The sequence below is a fragment of the Dendropsophus ebraccatus genome, chromosome 6 (assembly GCF_027789765.1).
Source record: "Dendropsophus ebraccatus isolate aDenEbr1 chromosome 6, aDenEbr1.pat, whole genome shotgun sequence".
Classification (NCBI taxonomy): Eukaryota; Metazoa; Chordata; class Amphibia; order Anura; family Hylidae; genus Dendropsophus; species Dendropsophus ebraccatus.
In genome coordinates, this window is record NC_091459.1 from 91,356,893 (window position 1) to 91,378,091 (window position 21,199).

At 41.1% G+C, this 21,199-nt stretch overlaps 1 protein-coding gene across 2 annotated transcripts in view; it reads right to left on the reverse strand.

Moving 5' to 3' along the window:
- The window catches only part of SPSB4 (splA/ryanodine receptor domain and SOCS box containing 4), a 120,192-nt gene that overhangs the window by 47,119 nt on the left and 51,874 nt on the right, over positions 1-21,199 (reverse strand). Inside the window, exons 1-2 of one of the 2 annotated variants that reach the window (XM_069973873.1) lie at positions 19,483-19,626; positions 18,189-19,053 (exon numbers count right to left, since the gene is read on the reverse strand). In XM_069973873.1, the coding sequence (XP_069829974.1) occupies positions 18,189-18,882 (694 nt within the window). In that variant the 5' untranslated portion in view covers positions 18,883-19,053; positions 19,483-19,626. Of the gene's footprint in view, positions 1-18,188; positions 19,054-19,482; positions 19,627-21,199 lie in introns of those variants that run through there. The other variant, XM_069973872.1, reaches the window with a different exon arrangement.

Sequence of the window (21,199 nt, forward strand, 5' to 3'; positions counted from 1 at the left end):
GATCCCAGCAGCTGCTGCTGCGTTTGGCAGCCAAGCACAAAAGACCTCAAGATTGAGGAAGCCATAGGAATTGTTAATAATGCAGCTGAACAAAGGCTTAACTTGAAATCTTAGACATATGCATCTGCCGGCATAAATAACAAACAGTGATTTACTGCCATTTCTAGACTGTGAAGCAGGACTTAAATAAATTGGAGATGAAAAGTATAAAGGGAATGCAATAGGCGCTTTGATGATGCTACAGGAAGTCAACCAGAGGGAAACATCTGGCTGTTACTTTGAATTTTTCATAAGGGTTTAATGCAGACCTGCTAAGATACAGAATGTTATTCACCGCTCCATTGTCGCACCCTCTATTGCCAAGAATGGGATTAGGAAGGCATCTTCAAAGATAACAATAGAGGGGTTGAAAAAAATCAATGAAAAATTGTGGAAGACAATTATTAGCTACTGCAAATATATCAACAATCTTTTATAGAGTAGATACTAACGTGGGGATGTGTATACAGGAGAGAAAACTGCATAGCCAGAATAAAACAGGGCTGTTCTTGGCACCACCACAGTCTCCGTACAAGGACAGAATGTCCCATTTCTTGAAGAAAAGCAGACCTGTCCCTTATTGGCTAACATAATTGTATATATAGAAAAGGGAACCCTATTCAGTTTCTGAACACTCAAAGTAGGAGCATTGTGCCACAAGGACCACTTTCATATACAGTTGTGCTCAAAAGTTTACATACCCGGGTAGAATTTGTGCTTTCTTGTCCTTTTTTCAGAAAATATGAATAGCAACAGACAGTGCTAGTCTGCCGGACAGCGTTTGGCACGTTCCTGCAGCTGATACTGCTTTATCGGCTGCAGGAACACTATTTTTGAATTGGTTGCCCGCAATTCAATTAACTGTTGACTACAATATAAAGTAAGGCTTTCGGTCGTACTTTACATTGTGAGGACAGCTATTGTTTCCGGATGCTGTACGGCGAACAGCGTCCGGAAATATGAGGCATTTTCATTGTTTTAATGCCTGTTCTAAAGAACGGATGTTGAAATAAAGTGGGAGCACAGCAGGTGGCACTGAATTCAATGCAATGCCGCTGCTTTAGAAAAGAACGGATGCTGTTTTAATTGATTTAATCAGTGATGTGATTTAATTGATTTAATCAGTGTCCGTTCTTTTCTAAAAAAAAAAGAAAAAGAACAAACGTAGTGGTAATATAGCCATAGAGTCCTGTATTTCAGCTGTTATTTGTGGGTTTTTCTTTGCATCCCAAAAATTTTCCTGGCCGTTGTGGCCAACATTTATGTTGGTCTACCTGACTGTGGTTTGGTCTTTACAGAGCCCCTGATTTTCTACTTGTTTGAACACTGCTCACTGGCATTATTATTTTCTTGGATATCAGAACAAAGTAAAGGTTCTGGAGTGGCCAACTCAGTCTCCTTACTTCAATATCATGGAGCCACTCTGGGGAGATCTCAAGCATGCAGTTTATGCAAGATAGCCATGGAATATACAGGAACTGGAGGCTTTTTGCCAAGAAGAATGGGCAGCTTCACCATCTGAGAAAAACCGAATCTTCCCACATTCTAACAGAAATCAAATGATGCTGATACTGCAGTATTGGCTGGGTGAACATGTGAGACAGCGGACGTTGTCTAACAAAGCCATGTCACACAACAGCCGCTGGTCTTGCCATGTGTCAACATGGCCTATACAGTAGGTATATGCATTGTCCTATAAGAATTGGCAAGCAGACAGACAACTTCATTCCAGATGTTTGCTTGCTGACAAGATGGGCAGAATATCGGTAAGGATTGTGTAAGGAAACATCAGTTTACTTAACATGCTATGGTCTGTTTCTTGTTATATTTGCTCGTTTCTGACATCTTGTGAACTTTCTTTCCCTTGTGTGTTTATAACTCACCAGACAAAAGTGGAACTTACTCCATCATCTTTATCACCAATAACAACCAAGAAATATGCTGACTGAATGTCTGCAGAAAAGGTCATTAACAATGATTGGGTTTCCTGGAAACACCTGCACTCTTATCTGAAAGAGTTCAAGTTTTGGGGCTTTTTAAGAAAGCCACACACAAATTCGTAAAACGCCTCACAGACACTGCATGTTCACTACAAGTACTTCTAATACTTTAGGACTATAAAAGAAGTGAAGTATTTATTTACTGCAGCTTATAATAGGTCAACATATTCTACAGAAGTTTAAGGCTCCGTTCACATGGAGCAAAACTGGCGGAATTCCATGGCAGAGAATCCCGCCAGTCTCCGTGTCATAATGTTATTGTATGGGAGGCTCGTGCGCCCCGTCTCTCGGAGCTGAAGAATGAACATCCCCCAGTTTTGCTCCGTGTGAACGGGCCTTAACTGATAGTCATAACATCAGTCCCTGTCCCCAATGGGCCTGACAATTTAACCTCCTTATCACACACACACACAAACACACACACACTTATGGACAAAAAACAGTTCTTGTCCAGCAATTATATGGGGTCACACAGGTTTACACAGGGTCTGTAAACAGTATACAGTATTATTGTAAGGGGGTGTACATAAAAAATAAATGTTCTGTCATATGTTTTACTGTTATAGGCACTGTTCACAAACAGTATTTTTGCTCAGTATTTTGGTCCTCATATTGCAACCAAAACCAGGAGTAGATTGAAAACACAGAAAGTCTATGTTCACACACTGTTGAAATTTAAAATTGAAATGGCAAATAATTGGCGTTATTTGAAAACATCAGCCGTTTTTATGAGATAACGGCCATTATTTTTCATAAAATTATTACATGTATCATCCTGCGAACAGATGATTTTCGGCAGAAAGTGCCGATTTGCGTATTTTTTTATACGCAAATGGCCGATTTGCAAATAAAATATTCGCAAATCGGCACTTTCCACCGAGTACGCCAGGGGGGCGGAAAGGGGGCGTGTAGTGGGCGGAACGGAGGGCGCGGACTCAGAGTCCGCGCGATTTACCATCCGTTCCGCCCAAATATACGCCGAAAACCTACTCCAGTCCTCAGCTGGCGTAGGTTTTCGGCGGTGCGCACCGGCGCGCACGGGATTTATGTAGAGGCAGTCCGCCTCTACATAAATCTCCGTAGCGCCGGAGCTGCGGGGGCATTTTTAAGTCCGGCGTAAAAAACGCCGGACTTAATAAATGCCCCCCTGTGTGAACAGAGCCTTTTTGTGTTTTTAATCCACTTCTGATTTTGGTTGCAATATGAGGACCAAAATACTGAGAAAAAATACTGTGTGGGAACCCAGTCATAGGCCATTCACACTTTGTAAGACACTGGGTGTTCTGTGACCCAGCTGAGCCATGGAACGGCCGGTGTCAGAAAAGATGATCTTTGCTGTATTCGGATACGAATTCCCCGGAGTCGCACACTCCATTGTGTGAACTGAAAGGGTTTTCTGTGGCTGCTATTTACTGTCACATGTCAGTTTCTTGCAGCACCGCTAGGGATCCCAGCCGGAGTGTATAATATGTGTATACAATCCAGTGGGATCCCCTCAGCCCTCCGCACAACGTAAGTATCGTAGTGATCAACAACAGCTGTGATCACTACGTTACTAACGGAGTGTGAACATAACGATAAGTTGTATTGTGCCATGTTTGTGTTTTTTCATTTTAAGACTGCGTTCACACTACGTAAAAAACATGGCTGTATTTCATAACAACAGCCGTATTTGCGCAAACAACAGATGCTATTTGCAAAATAACGACCGTTGTTTGCGCAAATACGGCCGTGTTTTTTACATAGTGTTAACATAGCCGAAAACATAAAAGACAGCGCCAGTCTCTTACTGAGCACAAGCCGGGCATGTAGCACTGGAGGTGGGCCGGCCGGCCCCCAGTGTGAAGAAACCCCCTCCCTTCTGTGATGCAACTCCATTAGAATCAATAGACCCACATCACAGAGGAGAGGGAAGATCGTCAAACTGGGGTTGGCCTGGACGGTGCTCCGTAATAGACCGACTCTGTGCGCAAGAACCGGGCGGAGCAGTACCAGCTTCCCCGCCATTGCCGGACTATTCACATAAAGAATAAAAAAGTGATGTACTGGCGGTGCATTTGATTTAAGATACTAATAAAGATCCCCATGTCAAGACCATCCTTGTAAGTAGTATCTTCCTATGATGTATGCACCAAATCACAAGATACGTGGGGAGACATTCCTGTAGACATTTTATGCATTTAATTGTACTTTGTGATTTGTTCATGTTCCTGGCGATATATCCATCCACTTTTACCCTACGTATTTACTGTAATCTGTATTAGAAGAGTGAAGCAGACAGTAGTCACAAATCAATACAGCCAGCAAAAGGTATTTGTCAAATAGCTCTTTACAATTTTGTTCAAATTTTTACAGATAGAATTCAACATTACATCTTGTGCATTTAACAGATACTAAGGGTATCTCCACATGTCACAGATTTGTCTATGGCAAATTTATAATTTAGTCACAGTAGACATTTCGGGTTTTTACATTGATTTCTGCTGTGGATGTGTCACAGTTGAGCCAGTGGATCCACAAGAGCATCAGCTCCTTTTAATAGGGTTAACCCTCGGCTTTTCTACATGAAATCCTCAATAATAATAAACATGCGCATTCTTTGGTGTAGACAAAAGTCCGTACAGATTTTTTCAGATAAATGAAACCCATTAACCCCCTAAAACATTACGAAAAACCCATTGACTTTTTTAATGTATCTCCATCAAATCCTTAACGTGTTAATGAGTCATTAAGATGAAGTTTTGACATTTATTGTATATCCTAGCATATATGATTGTTCTCTGCTTATAAACTTGTAAGACTGGATAAAAATTTACTGCTGCGTTGTCATGCACTGGACTCCTAAGTTGTGCCATAGGCTGTGTGCCCCACCAGGGACAATGCAAACTCCTGGAAATGGTTCCACACTGTATAATTAATGAGAACTATCAAGCTGCATTTTGTTCACTAAACTGTACATTTTTATTAATAAAGGTTCATTTTACAGATGTTGACTCTAATGTTAATAGAACACAGGATGGTTGGTTTTTTCCTTCTCCGAGTTGGGTGGCCCAATATGCAAACTGATTATTCTAAACCTGGCTCCTTATTGTTTCCTCTCGACCAGGGTGAAGAAAATGAGGACCAAATTATTTCCTAATATTTCCCAAATACTGTGTATGAACCCTGCCTGTCATTTGTCATCAAGTGGAGGAGAAGAAAAGGAAGTTGATAGCATGGTAGATGGTAGAGCAAGACAAAGAATGCGTGTGGCAGGCAAAAGTTGATAGTATATACTGTTTTTTTATATGTGTAAATATAAGCTAACATATCCCATAGATTTAAAATTTGAAGACAAAGAACAGTGTACCCCAATTTTATAGTCACGGGGGGACATTTATCATTTGCACCTTTTTTGTGAATATTTTTATCACTGTACACTGGATTGTATGTTTGCAGCCTAGTCAAGTATTTATGAATATTCGCATGTTGGTTCATAAATCACCTGGCGCTGCATATTTTACAGCAGATATCCATGAATTGACCTTAGTTAGGAAAATTCCGCTACCCTGGGACTGGAGTACAGATGCGAATAAATATGCGAATATTCCAAAATGCGCACATAATAAATGACAGCTAAGAAAATTCTTAAGAATAACCACGCCCACATAAGTCAAGAGGGAAAAATACAAGCATAAGCTGTCATATTCACACATACACCAAGCTACACTGCTTAGTAAATCTGACGGAGGTCTGTGCACATCACACATACACCTTCAGTTGTTAGAGTAGAGGGAGTAGGAAAATGGTGGATAGCAGGAACTCTAGTTCCCAGCTCAGAATGACTTATCAGGAGCTGTAAAGTACATCCAGGTGACCTTAGGAGAAGAAGAAGCACAATATATTTAGGGTTTACACTTTTCGAAAGTCTTTACCCCCTTCTTCCCCCATCCTAGTCACAGGTATGCTTTAATAAGTTGATGTTTCAAAGATTAGGGAGATTTATTAGTAACAAATCCGTAGGCGCAATTTTGGTGGACTATTATATCTTTATATACGAAACCTAAGATATTGACCATCACCTTTACCAGTACCATAGAGTTTACCAGCATTCCAACACAGCAAGATTTCAGCACAGAAACTTCAGATTGTGAACCTTCCACCTCATGGACACTCTTCAAGGAGTCCGCTACACAGGAGCCAGTTATTCCAACAGAGTAGGCAGCACCAGAACCAGACTAGTTACTATAAACATCTCTTAGACTTTGCCTTTTCACTAGTTTTGATAAAATTCAACCCTTTTTTAGCATAATAATGTAACTCTTTTAGAAGAGCCCATTAACAATTATTTCTTCAGTACATCTGGTACACTGTAAAACATTTTTTTTTTTTGCAAAAAAAAAAAAAATTTGAATTAAAAAACTACAGAAAATTCCTTTTGTGTTTCCCATATGTAAAATACTTTTATGACCCGGAGGCTGGAAGTTTGAGAGCAAAGAAGGAAAATAATTTACTACCACATAAAAATGTAACTTCTTCCTGTAGACCCTGTAACCCAGTTCATGTAATCAAAGTTGAGCCTGAGAACGACTAAATCACACAACTTTTTAGATATTTGAGGCACACTTTCCGGAGGAGAGAATGGATGGATAATAGCCTTTGAAACCAACTGATCCTTATGTGATTAGCAAGGCCATAAAGCATGGAATACGATTAAGCTTCCTGGTGTGCAAATACAAAGCTTTGCCACCCACATTTAGAACTTGAATAGCCCTTTCGAGACTCAGCAGAACAACTCAATTGCCTGTTTTGACTGGGCACTTGCAAATGAAAAGGCTATACTTTCTACCTGTCTTTTACATCGAGCAATATTAAACTGGTAATCTCATTATTGGCATTTTATTGTTTTGTAATTGGAAAATGACATGGTATTAAATATAAGTCAACCGAGTTACAATCTACATGTTTTAAGGGGACAATTAGGGCTAAACTATACAAACTCCCCTGACAACTGAAATAATTTTATTTCACATTAAAGGGAAACTATTAGCAGGTTGGAAGACTCGAATCTACTGCTCCCCATACAGCAGGGGAGGCTGAGGAGGCAGGTAGTTTTCCTACCTTTATCATCATCAGTGTTGTCGTTAAATCCTCCATTTTATTATTATGTAAATTAGATTATATGCTACTACACCAACCCGCCCTGTTGAATAGCCCTTCTTTATGAATATTTATTGCTAACAATGTCCGCACAGCCCTTGCTTCACAATCATGGAGCTGTCTAACAGACTCGGCAAGAGAGATCCGTTCTAGCAGATCGGCACTTGTTTACATAAAATGTCAATGTCAGGCCAGGTAATACGGCCCCCGTAACTCCCCCCCCCCACGGACAGGTGATGTAGGGACAGAGAAGGGTTGGGCAAGTTGGATTTCAACTGCTGGAACCTTTTGTTTTCCAGGAGAAAAGCTGCCACCAGGACTGTCTCATAACGGCTTACTTCCCCTCTCTCTTCATTCACATCACAGCCAATCATTTTCATGTGTATGGAGTGAACAGCTGAGATAACATTCAGCCTAGTAAGCATTTAGCTATGGAAGATGTATAGGCACCTTTAAGCAAAAAGAGGACAGAAAAAACACAGTAAGGTCCATATTAAATGGCCCAATTTGCCGGATCTCGCAGATCACTGCTCGCTTATATATATATATATAGTAAATAATAAAGTTTTATACTTACCTCTCCACATTCCCCAGTGTCCTTCTGCATAATTCCCAATGGCTTGAACTGCCACTGAAGCTTCTACACCCGTCTCTGAAGTGACAGGCAGCTCAGCCAATCACGGACCGAGACGGGATAGCACCGCAGCCAGTGGACTGTCATTTCAAATACAGATGTAAAAGCTTCAGCAGTGGTCCCTGTCAGCGGGGAATAGACCAGATTGCACCGAGGAGTGTGGATAGGTAAGTACACCGGTATTTTATATTCTATGTACTTTCAACTGGCATTGACCACACACCTCCTACTACATGGAATAATGTGCAGTCTGTGACCTATGGTTTTACTCGGCTGATAGTTGTCATCATCACATTTACATTACATTTTCTATGTATCCCGCCAGCCCAAAGGCACAGAAATACCCCATTATTGTGCTGCCAAGAGAAGATGTTATTACACAGGCAAAAAACGTACATTAAAATAATAGGTGAAGGTAATAGCTTGTTGTTCTGCAGCTTGGCACCCAGTTGACACTGCTATATCATTTTGTAGAGTGTAATTTTCTATAATATCACTGTTTTTGAAATCTGCCATTTTCAGACTGTGAGAACACGGTAATGCTGGCATTACAGCAAATCCACAGTCATTCCTGTCTGCAGGGAGCACCAATACTCAATGAAGAAATACAATCATTGCAATGTATTGTTTTTACTGCTATCAGAAAGGATGTGCACTTCTGCTCAGGGACTCACAGACAATAAGAGTAAGGACACTGTGAAATGTAAGCAATGATTGACTACATGACCTCCCAGCTGCAGTAGATTACAAGCTCTGTTTTCAGTACCAGTATGCATATATTGACCACAAGTCAGTCAGTCTGTCTATCTATCTATCTATCTATCTATCTATCTATCTATCTATCTATCTATGAGTGGAGCGCAAGTCACACATATGCTCTGTTCATTCTAGGCCATAATTTCCCTGTGTTCTTAGAATCATTTGGGTGACAAGGTAATTCCATTCCCATTATCAATATAGGTCCCAGCGGTTAGACCCCATGAGCAAATGATCAGCACTTTTATTCCTCCTTTAAAGGGGTTATCCAGCGCTACAAAAACATGGCCACTTTTGCCCCACTCTTGTCTCCAGTTCAGGTGTGGTTTGCAATTAAGCTCCATTTACTTTAATGGAACTGAGTTTCAAACCCCATCCAAAGTGGAGACAAGTGTGGTGCATAAGTGGTCATGTTTTTGTAGCACTGGATAACCCCTTTAAATCACTGCCCACTGACCACTGTTGAAAAACGATGAACGATGTCGGCTGATCGTTGCTGTCAATTTCATGGGACGATTATCGGCTGTAACGGCCGGTAATCGTTCCGTGGAATAGGGCCTTAATGCAAGAACATCTCCTTCTGCCTCTTTAAGGTAAAATATAATTTTTACTACTAAGAATCAATAAAACCCTATAAAATATAATGGACAAGTAGTGGTCATTAACAATATTAGAGGAATTTTGCTCTTGCATCATTAAGTCACAAATATAAATACGACACAGAAGTGTTAACTAAGAGCACTTAAGGAAGTTACTCATGTCATCCACGAGGATTTTATACACAGGATATTTATGAGTCAGATCAGAGAGAAAAAAAAGAATTGTGAATCACTGAATACTAGCACTAATCCTTGGCTGGGTCTCAAGAACAACTGACCGCAGTGGCAGCACCTAACAGACCCTACTGCATAACACCACGCAGGAACGCCGAGCCTTGTTTAACACCGGGGTCTCTATGGTGAATGTTTGACTGGTGAACGTCAGATTGTTAGCACATGAATCATTTTTCCAGGTTTTTTTTATGGATCCCAGAGCCCTTTCATTTTTATGCAACACTATTTTGGAGCTAGTAAACTATTCAAGGAGAGAGTTCACAAAACATCCCAATGTGAAAATCAGAAGACTGCCCAACATTAACTTTTAGCCTCTCCTGACTACATCTATGGAATACAGGCTGCAATACACAGTTCTGTTATTCTGCTAAGAGCACCTACCATCCATCAGATAATAACGTGTACCTATAATTAATATAAACTATTGAAATGTCACTGGGGCATATCAAAAGTTTTGCAGCTGAAACCCACCCCGATCAGGAGCGGGGAGTAATGCGCAGCAGCTGTCAGTCAGCTCTGTCCAGGCAGCCCCATAGCCTCATAGAGGTGCCTAGCTGGAGATCACTGCGAGCCGAGGAGTGACACTGAATTTAATATTATTATTTTGTGACAGTGCCCATTAGATGGATTACCTGTAGTAAATAACAGGAGCAAATCTGCACCGCATGTCAAGTTCAGTCAGGAATATTTCCACTATGTATTTTCCACTAAGTAAGGCTGGGTTCACACTGCGTTTTTGCAATCCGTTTTTTTCATCCGTTTTTGCAAAAAACGGATGAAAAACGGATTGAAAAAAACGGATGCATTTGTGTGCATCCATTTTGATCCGTTTTTCCATTGACTTCCATTATAAAAAAAAACGTATCAAAACGTTTTTTTTTTTATGGACACAAAACCGTTGCTGACACAATTTTTTTGTCCGATAAAAAAAAACTGATCTGTTAAACGTATGCTGAAAACGCAGTGTGAACCCAGCCTAATTTGTTGAACTGCAACTCTTCGGCCCCGTTCCCACTGAGCAAAACTAGTGGAATTCTGCGGCGGAATTGTTACAACAGCCGTGATTTCTCTGGTACTTACATAGTGCTGGAGGATGAGGGAATCCTGGCCGGAGTGTATACACATTGGGGGACATGTATCAAGAGGCGAATTTTTTTTTTTTCCGGTGGAAAGTGCCGATTTGCGCAATTCGATATTCGCAAATCAGCACTTTCCGCCGGGTACGCCAGGGGGCGGGGAGGCGGTGTGGAGGGGGCGGAACGGGGGGCATGCGATTCATCTTTAGTTTCGCCTAAAAATATGCAGGAAACCTACTCCAGCTCTCAGCTGGAGTAGGTGTCCTGCCGTGCGCAGCGGCGCGCATGGGATTTATGTAGAGGCAGTACGCCTCTACATAAATCTCTGTAACAGCAGAGCTGCGGGGACATTTTTAGGTCTGGCACAGAAAACGTCGAACTTAATAGATGTCCCCCATAGTATACACTCCGGCCAGGATCCCTAGCGGTGCCGTAGAAAACTGACATGTCCGTTTTCTGCGGCCGCTATTCAGTCAGTTCACACCATGGAGCGAGCAGCTCTGGCCGCACACTCCTTTGTGTGCTGTGGGAAGTTCTGATGAAGGTGCATCAGAACTCAGCAGAACTAAAGATCATCTGGACGGTACTGCAGTGCCGGCTGGGATGATCTTTTCTGAGACCGGCCGGTCTCTTACAAGGTCTGAACATAGCCTTTGAGTGCGTTCACACGTACAGGATCTGCAGCAGATTTGATGGCCCAGATTAGATTCAAAGCAAATCAGCAACTTCAAATCTGCGCCATCAAATCTGCTGCAGATCCTGTACGTGTGAACGCACCCTTAGACTACCAGTCTATAGAGAGTAATAACATAGATGAATGGATGTCTATACCTTTTTGGAAAACCTCATGGGTTTTAAGATCTTAATTCACACACACACAGACACACAGACACACACACACACACACACACACACACATATCTTCCATATATCTTTGACTTCACTTAAAACATGCCTTGATTTTATCTCTTTCTAATGGATAAAAAAAGGAATTAGATCCATCATGATCTGCTGTTTATGGCGAGCTCAGCTTTCCATGTGACCATCGATATGTTCTCTAGTACTGCAATGCAGCTGTGGGACACATAACACTGACAGCTGAGTGAGGAGGGAGCTATCGGTAATACTCAGCCCTTCACATTCTAGCTGATGCAGCAGCTATGGGAGATTGTGTATATAACCTGGCTCTCAATGCACAAGCTGCTCTGTCTGTCGCTGTCCTCACAGTGTACATAAGATCAGTGGTTTATTCTTACCGCACATGTTTTCTCCCAGAACTATAAACTCTTACGGCAAATTCCTGCATTTTATAAGCAGTCAGGGGTGGGTCCTGCCCAGCAGAAGTTCAACAACCTGCCATACTTACATTGCTTGGCACTGCCCTATTATTGCAATAGTTTAGCATGAAAAAATTGGAGTTTTAAAAACTGTAAGTATAATAGCCTATATTATTACATTCTGCAGGAATGACATGTTGGACAACAATATAACATATATATATATATATATATATATATATATATATATATATATATATATATATATATATACACACTCTTCTATGGGAGCATGGCTGAAGATGAAAATACTGCAATACAAACAAAATTACTTAGACATGTAAATGGAGGTAGAGCCAGTGTAGTGGCTTCCTCCAGACTATGTCATCCCTGCATATTCTGGCATGCAGCTTGATTACTCCATTAAGGCCTGAATACAGAAACAGTATCTGTGTGCTAATACTCCAGGGGCTGCATCAGATCACTGAGCTAAAAATAAAGCGTTCAGAAGGGACCGGGAATAGTGGTTTATTCACTCTACTACAAACAGTTTGAGGGCTCACCAGCAATATAAGGACAATTTACTATTTATGGTGTATATATATACATATATATATATCTGATAGATAATATAATAAACCTGCCTCGGATAAGGCTATAGAACTAGATGTAATGAAAGACACAGAGTTCAACCCAAGCAAGAGGGGAATTTATTCTGATAACGTACAGATCCTGCATCCAAACATTACATTTTGATTCCACCTCACTACACACAGCGTTGGCAGCAATGTAGCTTGAACCTTCAGAGTCTACATGCTTAAAGGGTTAATCTGTATGTTGAACTTAATACCACACATTATATGTCACTTATAACACAAAGGTCCATTTTAGTCACCCCTTCGATTACCATTGTCCAGATGTGACTGCATTAGGTTTAAGGCCCTATTACCTAGCGATTATTGGCCGCATCTGTCTGATTATCGGCCGATATTCGATTGGTGTCATAGCTTCTGTTAAAAGGCAACAATCAGCCGACATGCAAGATGTTGGCCGATCCTTGTCTTTTAACTTGTTGAAAAAATGTAGAATTATAGTGACGGTCTGCTGGCTGTCGCTCCATGCAATGGAAGCAGTGGCAGCAGACAGCCGCTATCGCCTATGGGCTTCCTGCGCCCCACCCCCACTCTTACCCGCTGGCTGTTAGTGTGTAATAGTGACGGCAGCAAGCAGGGAATGAGGAGTGCTGACCTGACTGATTGGCGCTTGTTTGCTCCTCCAGATCGCTCCATGTAATAGGGCCTTTAAAGGGTACTATTTCCAGCCATTATATCAATTTTAGGCTGGGTTCACACTACATATATTTCAGTCATTATTGTGGTCCTCATATTGCAACCAAACCCAGGAGTGGATTGAAAACACAGAAAGGCTCTGTTCACACAATGTTGAAATTGAGTGGATGGCCGCCATTTAATGGCAAATATTTGCTGTTATTTTAAAACAATGGCTGTTATATTGAAATAATGGCCGTTATTTACTGTTATATGGCGGCCATCCACTCAATTTCAACATTGTGTGGATAGTGCCTTTCTGTGTTTTTAATCCACTCTTGGTTTTGGTTGCAATATGAGGACCACAATACTGACTGAAATATACGTAGTGTGAACCCAGCCCCAAACTGTATTTTTAATCAGTTTTCCTCTCTACAGGCTTTATTTTAAATTTTCAATTGTCTTTGTACACGTGGGTGGAGACTATACACTTCACTTACACAGAAGAAGAGATCCTGCTCTCCAATGTCTTCATGCACACCCTAAGAAGGAGCAGCAGTATAAAGAACATTATAGAGCACTAGTGAACAGTCTGAGTTGCAAATAAAGCCCTGGGGCAAGATTTAATATTTACAGTAAACTTGTGTTGTCTCTCTAAAGTCTCTGTGTCTCTCGCTCTGTTCTCTGAAATCTCCACCTTTCCCATCTCACTCCTTAACCCTTCCCTTTCCACAGACATGCATAGGCAGCATGTAATCCTATCTCTATGAGCTGCTAGTCCATCTTGTGAAGGCAGACAAAACTGAAATGTTTTTTCAGTGTAAATAATTTTTTTTATTGTTTTTAATGTTTAATGTTTTTATTTATAACATATATTACAAAGTTTCTTAGGGGCCTTCAATACGGCGCAATATGCGGCCGTGTAGTGCCGATGAGCCAAACAATTAATTCTGGAAGGGGAGATTCAGCTATAAGGATCAAAGGATCAAATCAGCCAATGAACAGGTGTTTGTTCGCTTGTCAGCTGATCTCTGTCCCTTTTTCACGGGCCCATTATCGGGTGAATATCAACGCTCATAGAATCGTTCTTTAGTGATAATCGTCCCCTGTAAAAAGGACTTAACATTTACTATTAAATTATGCAATGTTTGATAAAACAACTGTGACTAGTTACAAATATATTCAGTAAAATGTAGGCACATCATAATTATCTAAGTGTATATAAATAAGGAACAAATATGTTGTACAACAAGGCAACCAAATGGAAAGACTTATGGCAGCTCGATGCACCTACTCAGTAGTAGGTGGAATCTATTTTAAAATATTGGCAGCTACATGGTACAACAAGATGATGGATTAAACAGAAGCTTGAGAAAGCCATGTCTACATGATCTCAGGAAGAAACAAGCAAATGAACTGTAAACAGTTGTCATGTACCATAGCAGATTCTGGTTTAGACAGAATGATCAGAAATGTAACATACAGATTATGACCCTGTGCTACAATACGTCAGCATTTCATTGCTTTAAAAGCACCAATTGACACTGTCAGTCCTGCCAAAATATGAACCTAAATATTAGGGTGCCCCAGGTATTAAAGGAAAGCTTCACATGTGATCAGATGACGATCCATTTATCCTCTATGAGGCCACTGAATGCTTCCAAGCTGTCGGATCAGTTGGTCGGACCTCCAGTGATCAGCTTGTTATTATGCCCAAAAGAAAATACCCCTTTAAAGGGTTTATACAGTATTAGAAAAACATAGCTACCTTCTTGCAAAAAACAGCACCACTCCTGTCCCCAGGTTGTGTGTGGCATTACGATTTAGCTCTATTCAGTTCAGTGGCAATGAGCTGCAATACCCATACCCAAACCCAGGACGAGAATGGTGCTGTTTCTGAAGGAAAGCATCCATGTTTTACAAAGCCAGGACATCCCTTTAATGGCAGCAAGAATAACCCACTGATCGCAGGAATGAAGAGGGAGAGTGCTGCTTTTCCCCAATATGTGTGTGTGTGAAGAGAGATGGACCCATAGACTTAGGTGTCTGTATTCGTGTCATAGATATAGGTGTCTGTCTTGGTGAAGAACACAGCTGGGAAAGAACAAACTAACATGTCCTTCAGGCTTGTTCTTGCGGTTGGTGGAGTGTTAAAGACCCAGACTACAGATCAAACCCACCACCCACCATCAGACTTTTGACTTCTCTACAACATAGCAAAAGATTTGGGAAATGACAAAATGTTATTTAAAGGAGAAGTCCGGCGATCTCTAAAATCAGGCACAGGGGGGAAATTGATTACAAGTACAGACTCACATCTCCCCGTGCCCGCGGTGAGCGGCAGAACCGGACTCAGTACCCCCACCAGAAGGCATTTTCCTGGCCTGTCCCAGTTGATGGACTGGCCTCTCAGCCAATCAGTGACTGGAGCAGCGTCCTGCCCCAGTCACTAACTGGCTAAGCGGCCATTCCATGTGCTGACTCATGACGTGTCAGCTCCAGAGATCCTGGAGGCCAGTGGGGGTTTTGACGCTTGTGCTGCCGCTCACTGTGTGCACAGGGAGAGGTGAGTCTGTACTCAATTTCCCCCCTGCCGGCTACCTTTTTTTTTATAAATTGCCAGACTTCTCCTTTAACTTCCATCATTTATCAGGCAAGCTTCCACTATTATGTGCAGTGGACAAATAAGGATGTTTTAACGTGCCAAAATAATGTGACCAGATGAAGATTTACTGATTTATCATGTGATTGCTGAGTGTTACACATAATGATATTGTAAGAGAGCTCTGTATAGCAAAGCATCAAAATGGGCCTATTACTGGTGTTGATGCCATTATATTCTACCATCCCAAGCAGGAATCCAGGCTCTGTGGCCCAACCTATGCAGGGTATTAGAAGCTATAACAAAAGGGGAACTAACATAACTGACCCTTCTTTCTCTTTGTTGCTCACAAACCCACAGAAACATTGACATTTGTACGGCCTTTGTGGAAATGTTCTGTGTACAGTATCTGCAATATAAAGAAGCATATCTGTAATTCTATTACTGGCATAAAGACTGATTACTGGAATTATTAGGGGGCCTACATTGGCACCGAGACAGTGCCATGGACAGCCTCCCAGCCATTACAAATATAAACTACTTTGGCAATGAACCTTACTGAAAATGCAGCATAAACAACCATGAAATGTTAAATCAATCAACCTTCCTGCTGGCCTAGGGATATAATTCAGGTGCAGGGCAGGTTATTTCCAGCCCTGATCCAACATAAATAATAGATCTACTGCAACCAAGCTAGGTGTATCTTTTACAGCTGCCTGAATGGAAACTTAAAGATAAGGAATTGGAGCCCTAAATTGTTTTCCCTTTATAAAGCAGCAATGTGGACATAAAGCAGCATCCATAAGCGTACATCAAATACAGTCCCATAACACATAATGCCCACATTACCTAGTATATGCACATGCATAAATCTAAATGCAAGGTCTAAGAGGAGTACATGGTGCGTTCAAAGGAAGGATTCATTACAGCGTGCGTTCAGTTCATAAATATTAACCCTCCATGCATGTTGTGCTATGTTCAATACCTTGGTTAGCCATTTACGTCTTCTGGCTAATAACACTGTGTTATCAGATCTGGATATTATTATTTTACTGCAGCAATTCAAGGTCCCCTTTATTACAAGAAAGCCTGGCACCTCAGCTGGTAACAATTCAGATCCATCATAAAATCTGCTATAAGCTAATCCTTCTAGAAACACACATGGAAATACATTTTGTTCAAGAGCAAACAGAGGATAATAAATTGGCGTCTCTGAAGTAGCACAATCCTTAAGAATAAAGTAACTGCAAAATAATCTTAACTTTCCACAGAGCAGCAGCGTTCAGGAATTTTGTTTACTGGCAAATGAATTTAATCTAAAAGCCAAAAAGTAAAAAAGAAAAAAAGGTAAGACCTTGAAAAGCCAACCCTGTTCTGGTCATTGCCTCCGCAATGTTGTGCAACCTGTGTGGGGTTAATTTTGGCAACTAGAGGAAAATATAACAGTGTTTTGCTGACTTGCTTAATGCACCTACCCCACCACAGAGTTTTTTGTGTGCAGTGAAGAAACCTGACTAAACGGTGTGTGTGTGTGTGTGTGTGTGTGTGTGTGTGTGTGGGTGTGTGTGGGTGTGTGTGTGTCTGTGTCTAAGGACTCTATTACACCAGCAGATTACCCGACAGATTTTTTTGAGCCAAAGCCAGTAATGGACTATAAACAGGAAACAGGTAATAAAGGAAAGACTGAGATTTCTTCTCTTTTCAAATCCATTCCTGGCTGTGGCTTAAAAAAATCTGTCAGGTAATCTGTTAGTGTAATTGGGCCCAGGTTCTTTTATATATTTGTAATTCTCTTTTATTCCCAGTACGCAAAGTGTGTGTGGAGCATCTTAAGGATTTACATAGCACAATGTGTGCAGTAGCTTGATAGTTATACATAACAGGGTCCTGAGATGCAACATGTTACTGTAACTATGATTAGTTAGTGTCTAGCTTTTGGGTATCTTCAAAGGGAATCTGCTGTATTTGCTGCTAAGAGCTGCAGGCACTGTTTTATAGCTGTTATAGTATGAAAGCAAACTGCACCTTTCCTAGACCTGATGGTGGTTGTCAGTCTTACAAAATTGCTTCTTTATATTTCATTCAAGTGTCAAGCAGGTGGGGCCAAGCAGTTCAATGGCCACAGCTTGACCCACTTTCTCGCCTGCCCACACATCTTAGGCCTGTCCTTATTGTAAGCCAATCCCTGTACATCAATCAATCAAAGGTTGGAGATGATAGCAGACAAGGAGGTGAGCCATGTTTTGGCTCTTGAGCCACCTGGACCACCTTATTGACACCCCAAAATCTATTCAATGAAGTCTGCAGTTCTTAGCACCAAATAGAATTCAGTTACTGGTGCGCAGAATTAAGAAATACAATGCAAGAAGATATAAACCTAGGTGGCCAACATCAAAGATTTTAAGGGTCTTGCCATACTATCAATATCAGTAATATCAATATACTAAGACCAAGATGTATCCTCACTTTCGAAAAGCTTATTGCAACTTAAAACCATCATAAAATGCATAAGAGGCTAATATGTATAATACAACTATAGCATCATGAATGATTATTGTACTTACGATCTAGTCCATTGATGTATCGCATTGTAATTTCACAGTGACCCCATACAGCGCTGACAATAGGGTAAAGTTTTTTCCCTTTAAGTCCTCTGAAGGCAACTCCTAAATATTGTCCATCAACTATGAAGCTAAGCGTCCCCTCATCCATATCTAAAACTACCAGTAAAGAGTCTGGGAGTACAAATGATTCATCAGGTTCCAGAAAAGCCGGATACGTAACACCAGGTTGGTTTTTGCAGTTGTAGTAAAGTTTATTTCGTCCTAGGTCCCAGCCCCAAGACTCGCTATTGCTTCCTACTAATGAAGTATATCCGACTGAATGTAAAGGGGCATCTGCAGTTGCTACCCCAACCACAGCATGTGTTCCTCTTTGTCTTGTAGGCCAATGAATTTGCCAAACATGAAGGCCTCTCGTGTAGCCAACTTTCCCTCTGATGCAGTCTGTGCTTTGTGCAACTGGGTGTCGATGAAACGTCAGACGGTCGTCCTCCTTCACAAAGATGTTCAAAGACCGGTCCTCATTGTTCCAAGCATGTTTGTGCTGAACTTCTAAAGTAGCCATGGGCATATCCAGCAGCATGTCTAGTCTAGCAGGCTTACAAAAGTCAGGGCCCCTTAGTTCTCTTTTGACTGGTCTATAGGGGGGGTCCCGTACATCCACAGACTTTATACTCCCTGAGATCTTTTGACCCATTTCTTGTCTGTGGGTTGATAAAAAGGGGGCAGGGAAGGGGAAAGGGAAGATGTTCCTTTGTTTCCTTCTGTTACCTCATTAAAAAAAATGTATATTGAAGCCTGCTACTTGTGCACCACAAGCAGCCTAAGGAGACCTTCCGCAGATCGTCCGTCTTCTGAAAAGCTTTTCCTGGAAGAAAGGAGAACAATATATTAGTCCAGGGTGAGTGACATACGTGGGTTTGTACATAAAATCTTAAACCAAGTTTCTCAGCCTTGGACCTTATGTTCCTAAACATTGTTTATCTGATATGCGTATAATGTGTTGCCAGTTAATAGGACCTCCTTTCACGGTTGTTCCATATAACTCTGATTCCATGCTTTATCTGGGAAGCCTAGAGAGGAGAAATGTAAGAACTGAGACATGCAAGAGCACAGAGATTGCTGCACGGCAAAGAATTCCACAGAAAAAATGCTTCCGAGACACCACGTACAAAGTGCAAGACTTCATGACTGGACTTAAGATATGTTTAGGTTCAATTTAGTGCCAAATATGCACTGTGAAAACAAATACAGAAAAAGGAAAGGTTCCTCTTGGCAAGGGCATGTTCTGCGATACCTTATAGCTGCTAGGCTTGAAATTCTACACAAATTGTAAAGACTTCAGAGGCCTCTTCTTTAGCCATAACTCCATATATTTCCAAGGCATCAGTGGCAGCTGACAGGTTTAGACACCCTGCACAGACTCTGACTAACTAAAAACAAAATGTGCCTGAGAATGTACAGAGCTCACAGTGTGCTACACAGACAATAACTTCCTCTGATTCATAATGGGATACAGACACACACCGCTTTCCTTCCCTCCACCCCTCCACATAAGTCTAGCCAAAGCCTCGCCTTTGGATGTAAGAACATTATTCACATTCTTTCAGCTAACGGTTCTGCATAGGAGATCAGAAGACGCATCTCTCTCACTATTTGTCGGATACCATATTTTCTTTATATCTCCCATATGTCGGACCATGAAGGGGTCTTTACTTTTTCCACGCAAAATATGGCTGATATGGGTGCCATAGAAAAAGCTATGATAAAATATGTCAGTGTTCAGTAAAGTCCGAAAGTTATATTCCTATCCCAACATTTATAGGATACCCACAGGCAGACCCCAGACCTGCCCCTACCTCAAGATCGAGGGTCCCTAGTACGGCCTTAGTATGTAATATGCAATGAATGGCTCTGTGCATTGCGGATGCACATCCATAGTGCTGTGCGTACCTATGGGTCTGCGACTACAGAAGTGTGAGGGAGGCCTTGGTATAAAAACTGTCTCCTGTAAGTCAGATAGAGCAGTAAGCAGGGCAGTGATCACACAGCCACGCACTTCTCTTGGATTTATCTAGCAAGTGGTGGGGGTATGAACACCCCAACCGATCCAAATTTTTGACATGTCTGTTTGAAATTTCTAAAGTTTTCTTTTAAAGTGACAGTAACAATATAATAATGTCCTGTGGAGGTCCGCTTACATGGCATGTTGATGGGCTGAATAAAGAAATATTATTCATCACGGTCATTCATTTAAATCCCTTCCAATAACTGACAAGTCCAAATGGGAAGTGGGCGCTAATCGACTTCCTAAAGCAATGGCTCTTCTAATGGGTGATTTCTCCGATTTTTTTTTCTCACATTATATCTGAGAATTTGAATGACAAGTAACTGTGCAGACCTACTAACAGCCATGGCTTCTGTACTTATGGTCAGATGATTATATTCAATAACTGATGATGAAACAAACCCACCATAAAATAGCATTAAGCTGACACGACAGAACACAAAAGCTGAAGTCAAAACTTGAAAGCTTGAAAGACACCATACTGGTCGAAACGTCGCTGTTATGTTGCCATGATGGAAGAAAGCACGTTTGCTTTTTTTGCGCCTGGATGCTGTTACCTTTTTTTACTATTTACAGACAGAATTGTCATCAGCGAACATTGCGTCAAACTGGAGAGAATACACCACTTCCTGCAGGACATACAGCAGTTGATAAGTACTGGAAGACTTGAGATTTTTTTTTAAAAAAAAAAAAAGTAAATTACAAATCTCTGGCACTTGCTGGAACCAACTGATTAGAATGAAAACACTGTTGGTGAACTACGCTTTTAATTATATCCAGTCATAGTAGAACATTTTAAGGTGCGTTTACACAGACAGATTTATCTGACAGATTTTTTAAGCCAAAATCAGAAATGGATTTGAAAAGAGAACAAATCTCAATCTTTTCTTTATGACCTGTTCCGTGTTTATAGTCTATTCCTGGCTATTGCTTCAAAAATCTGTCA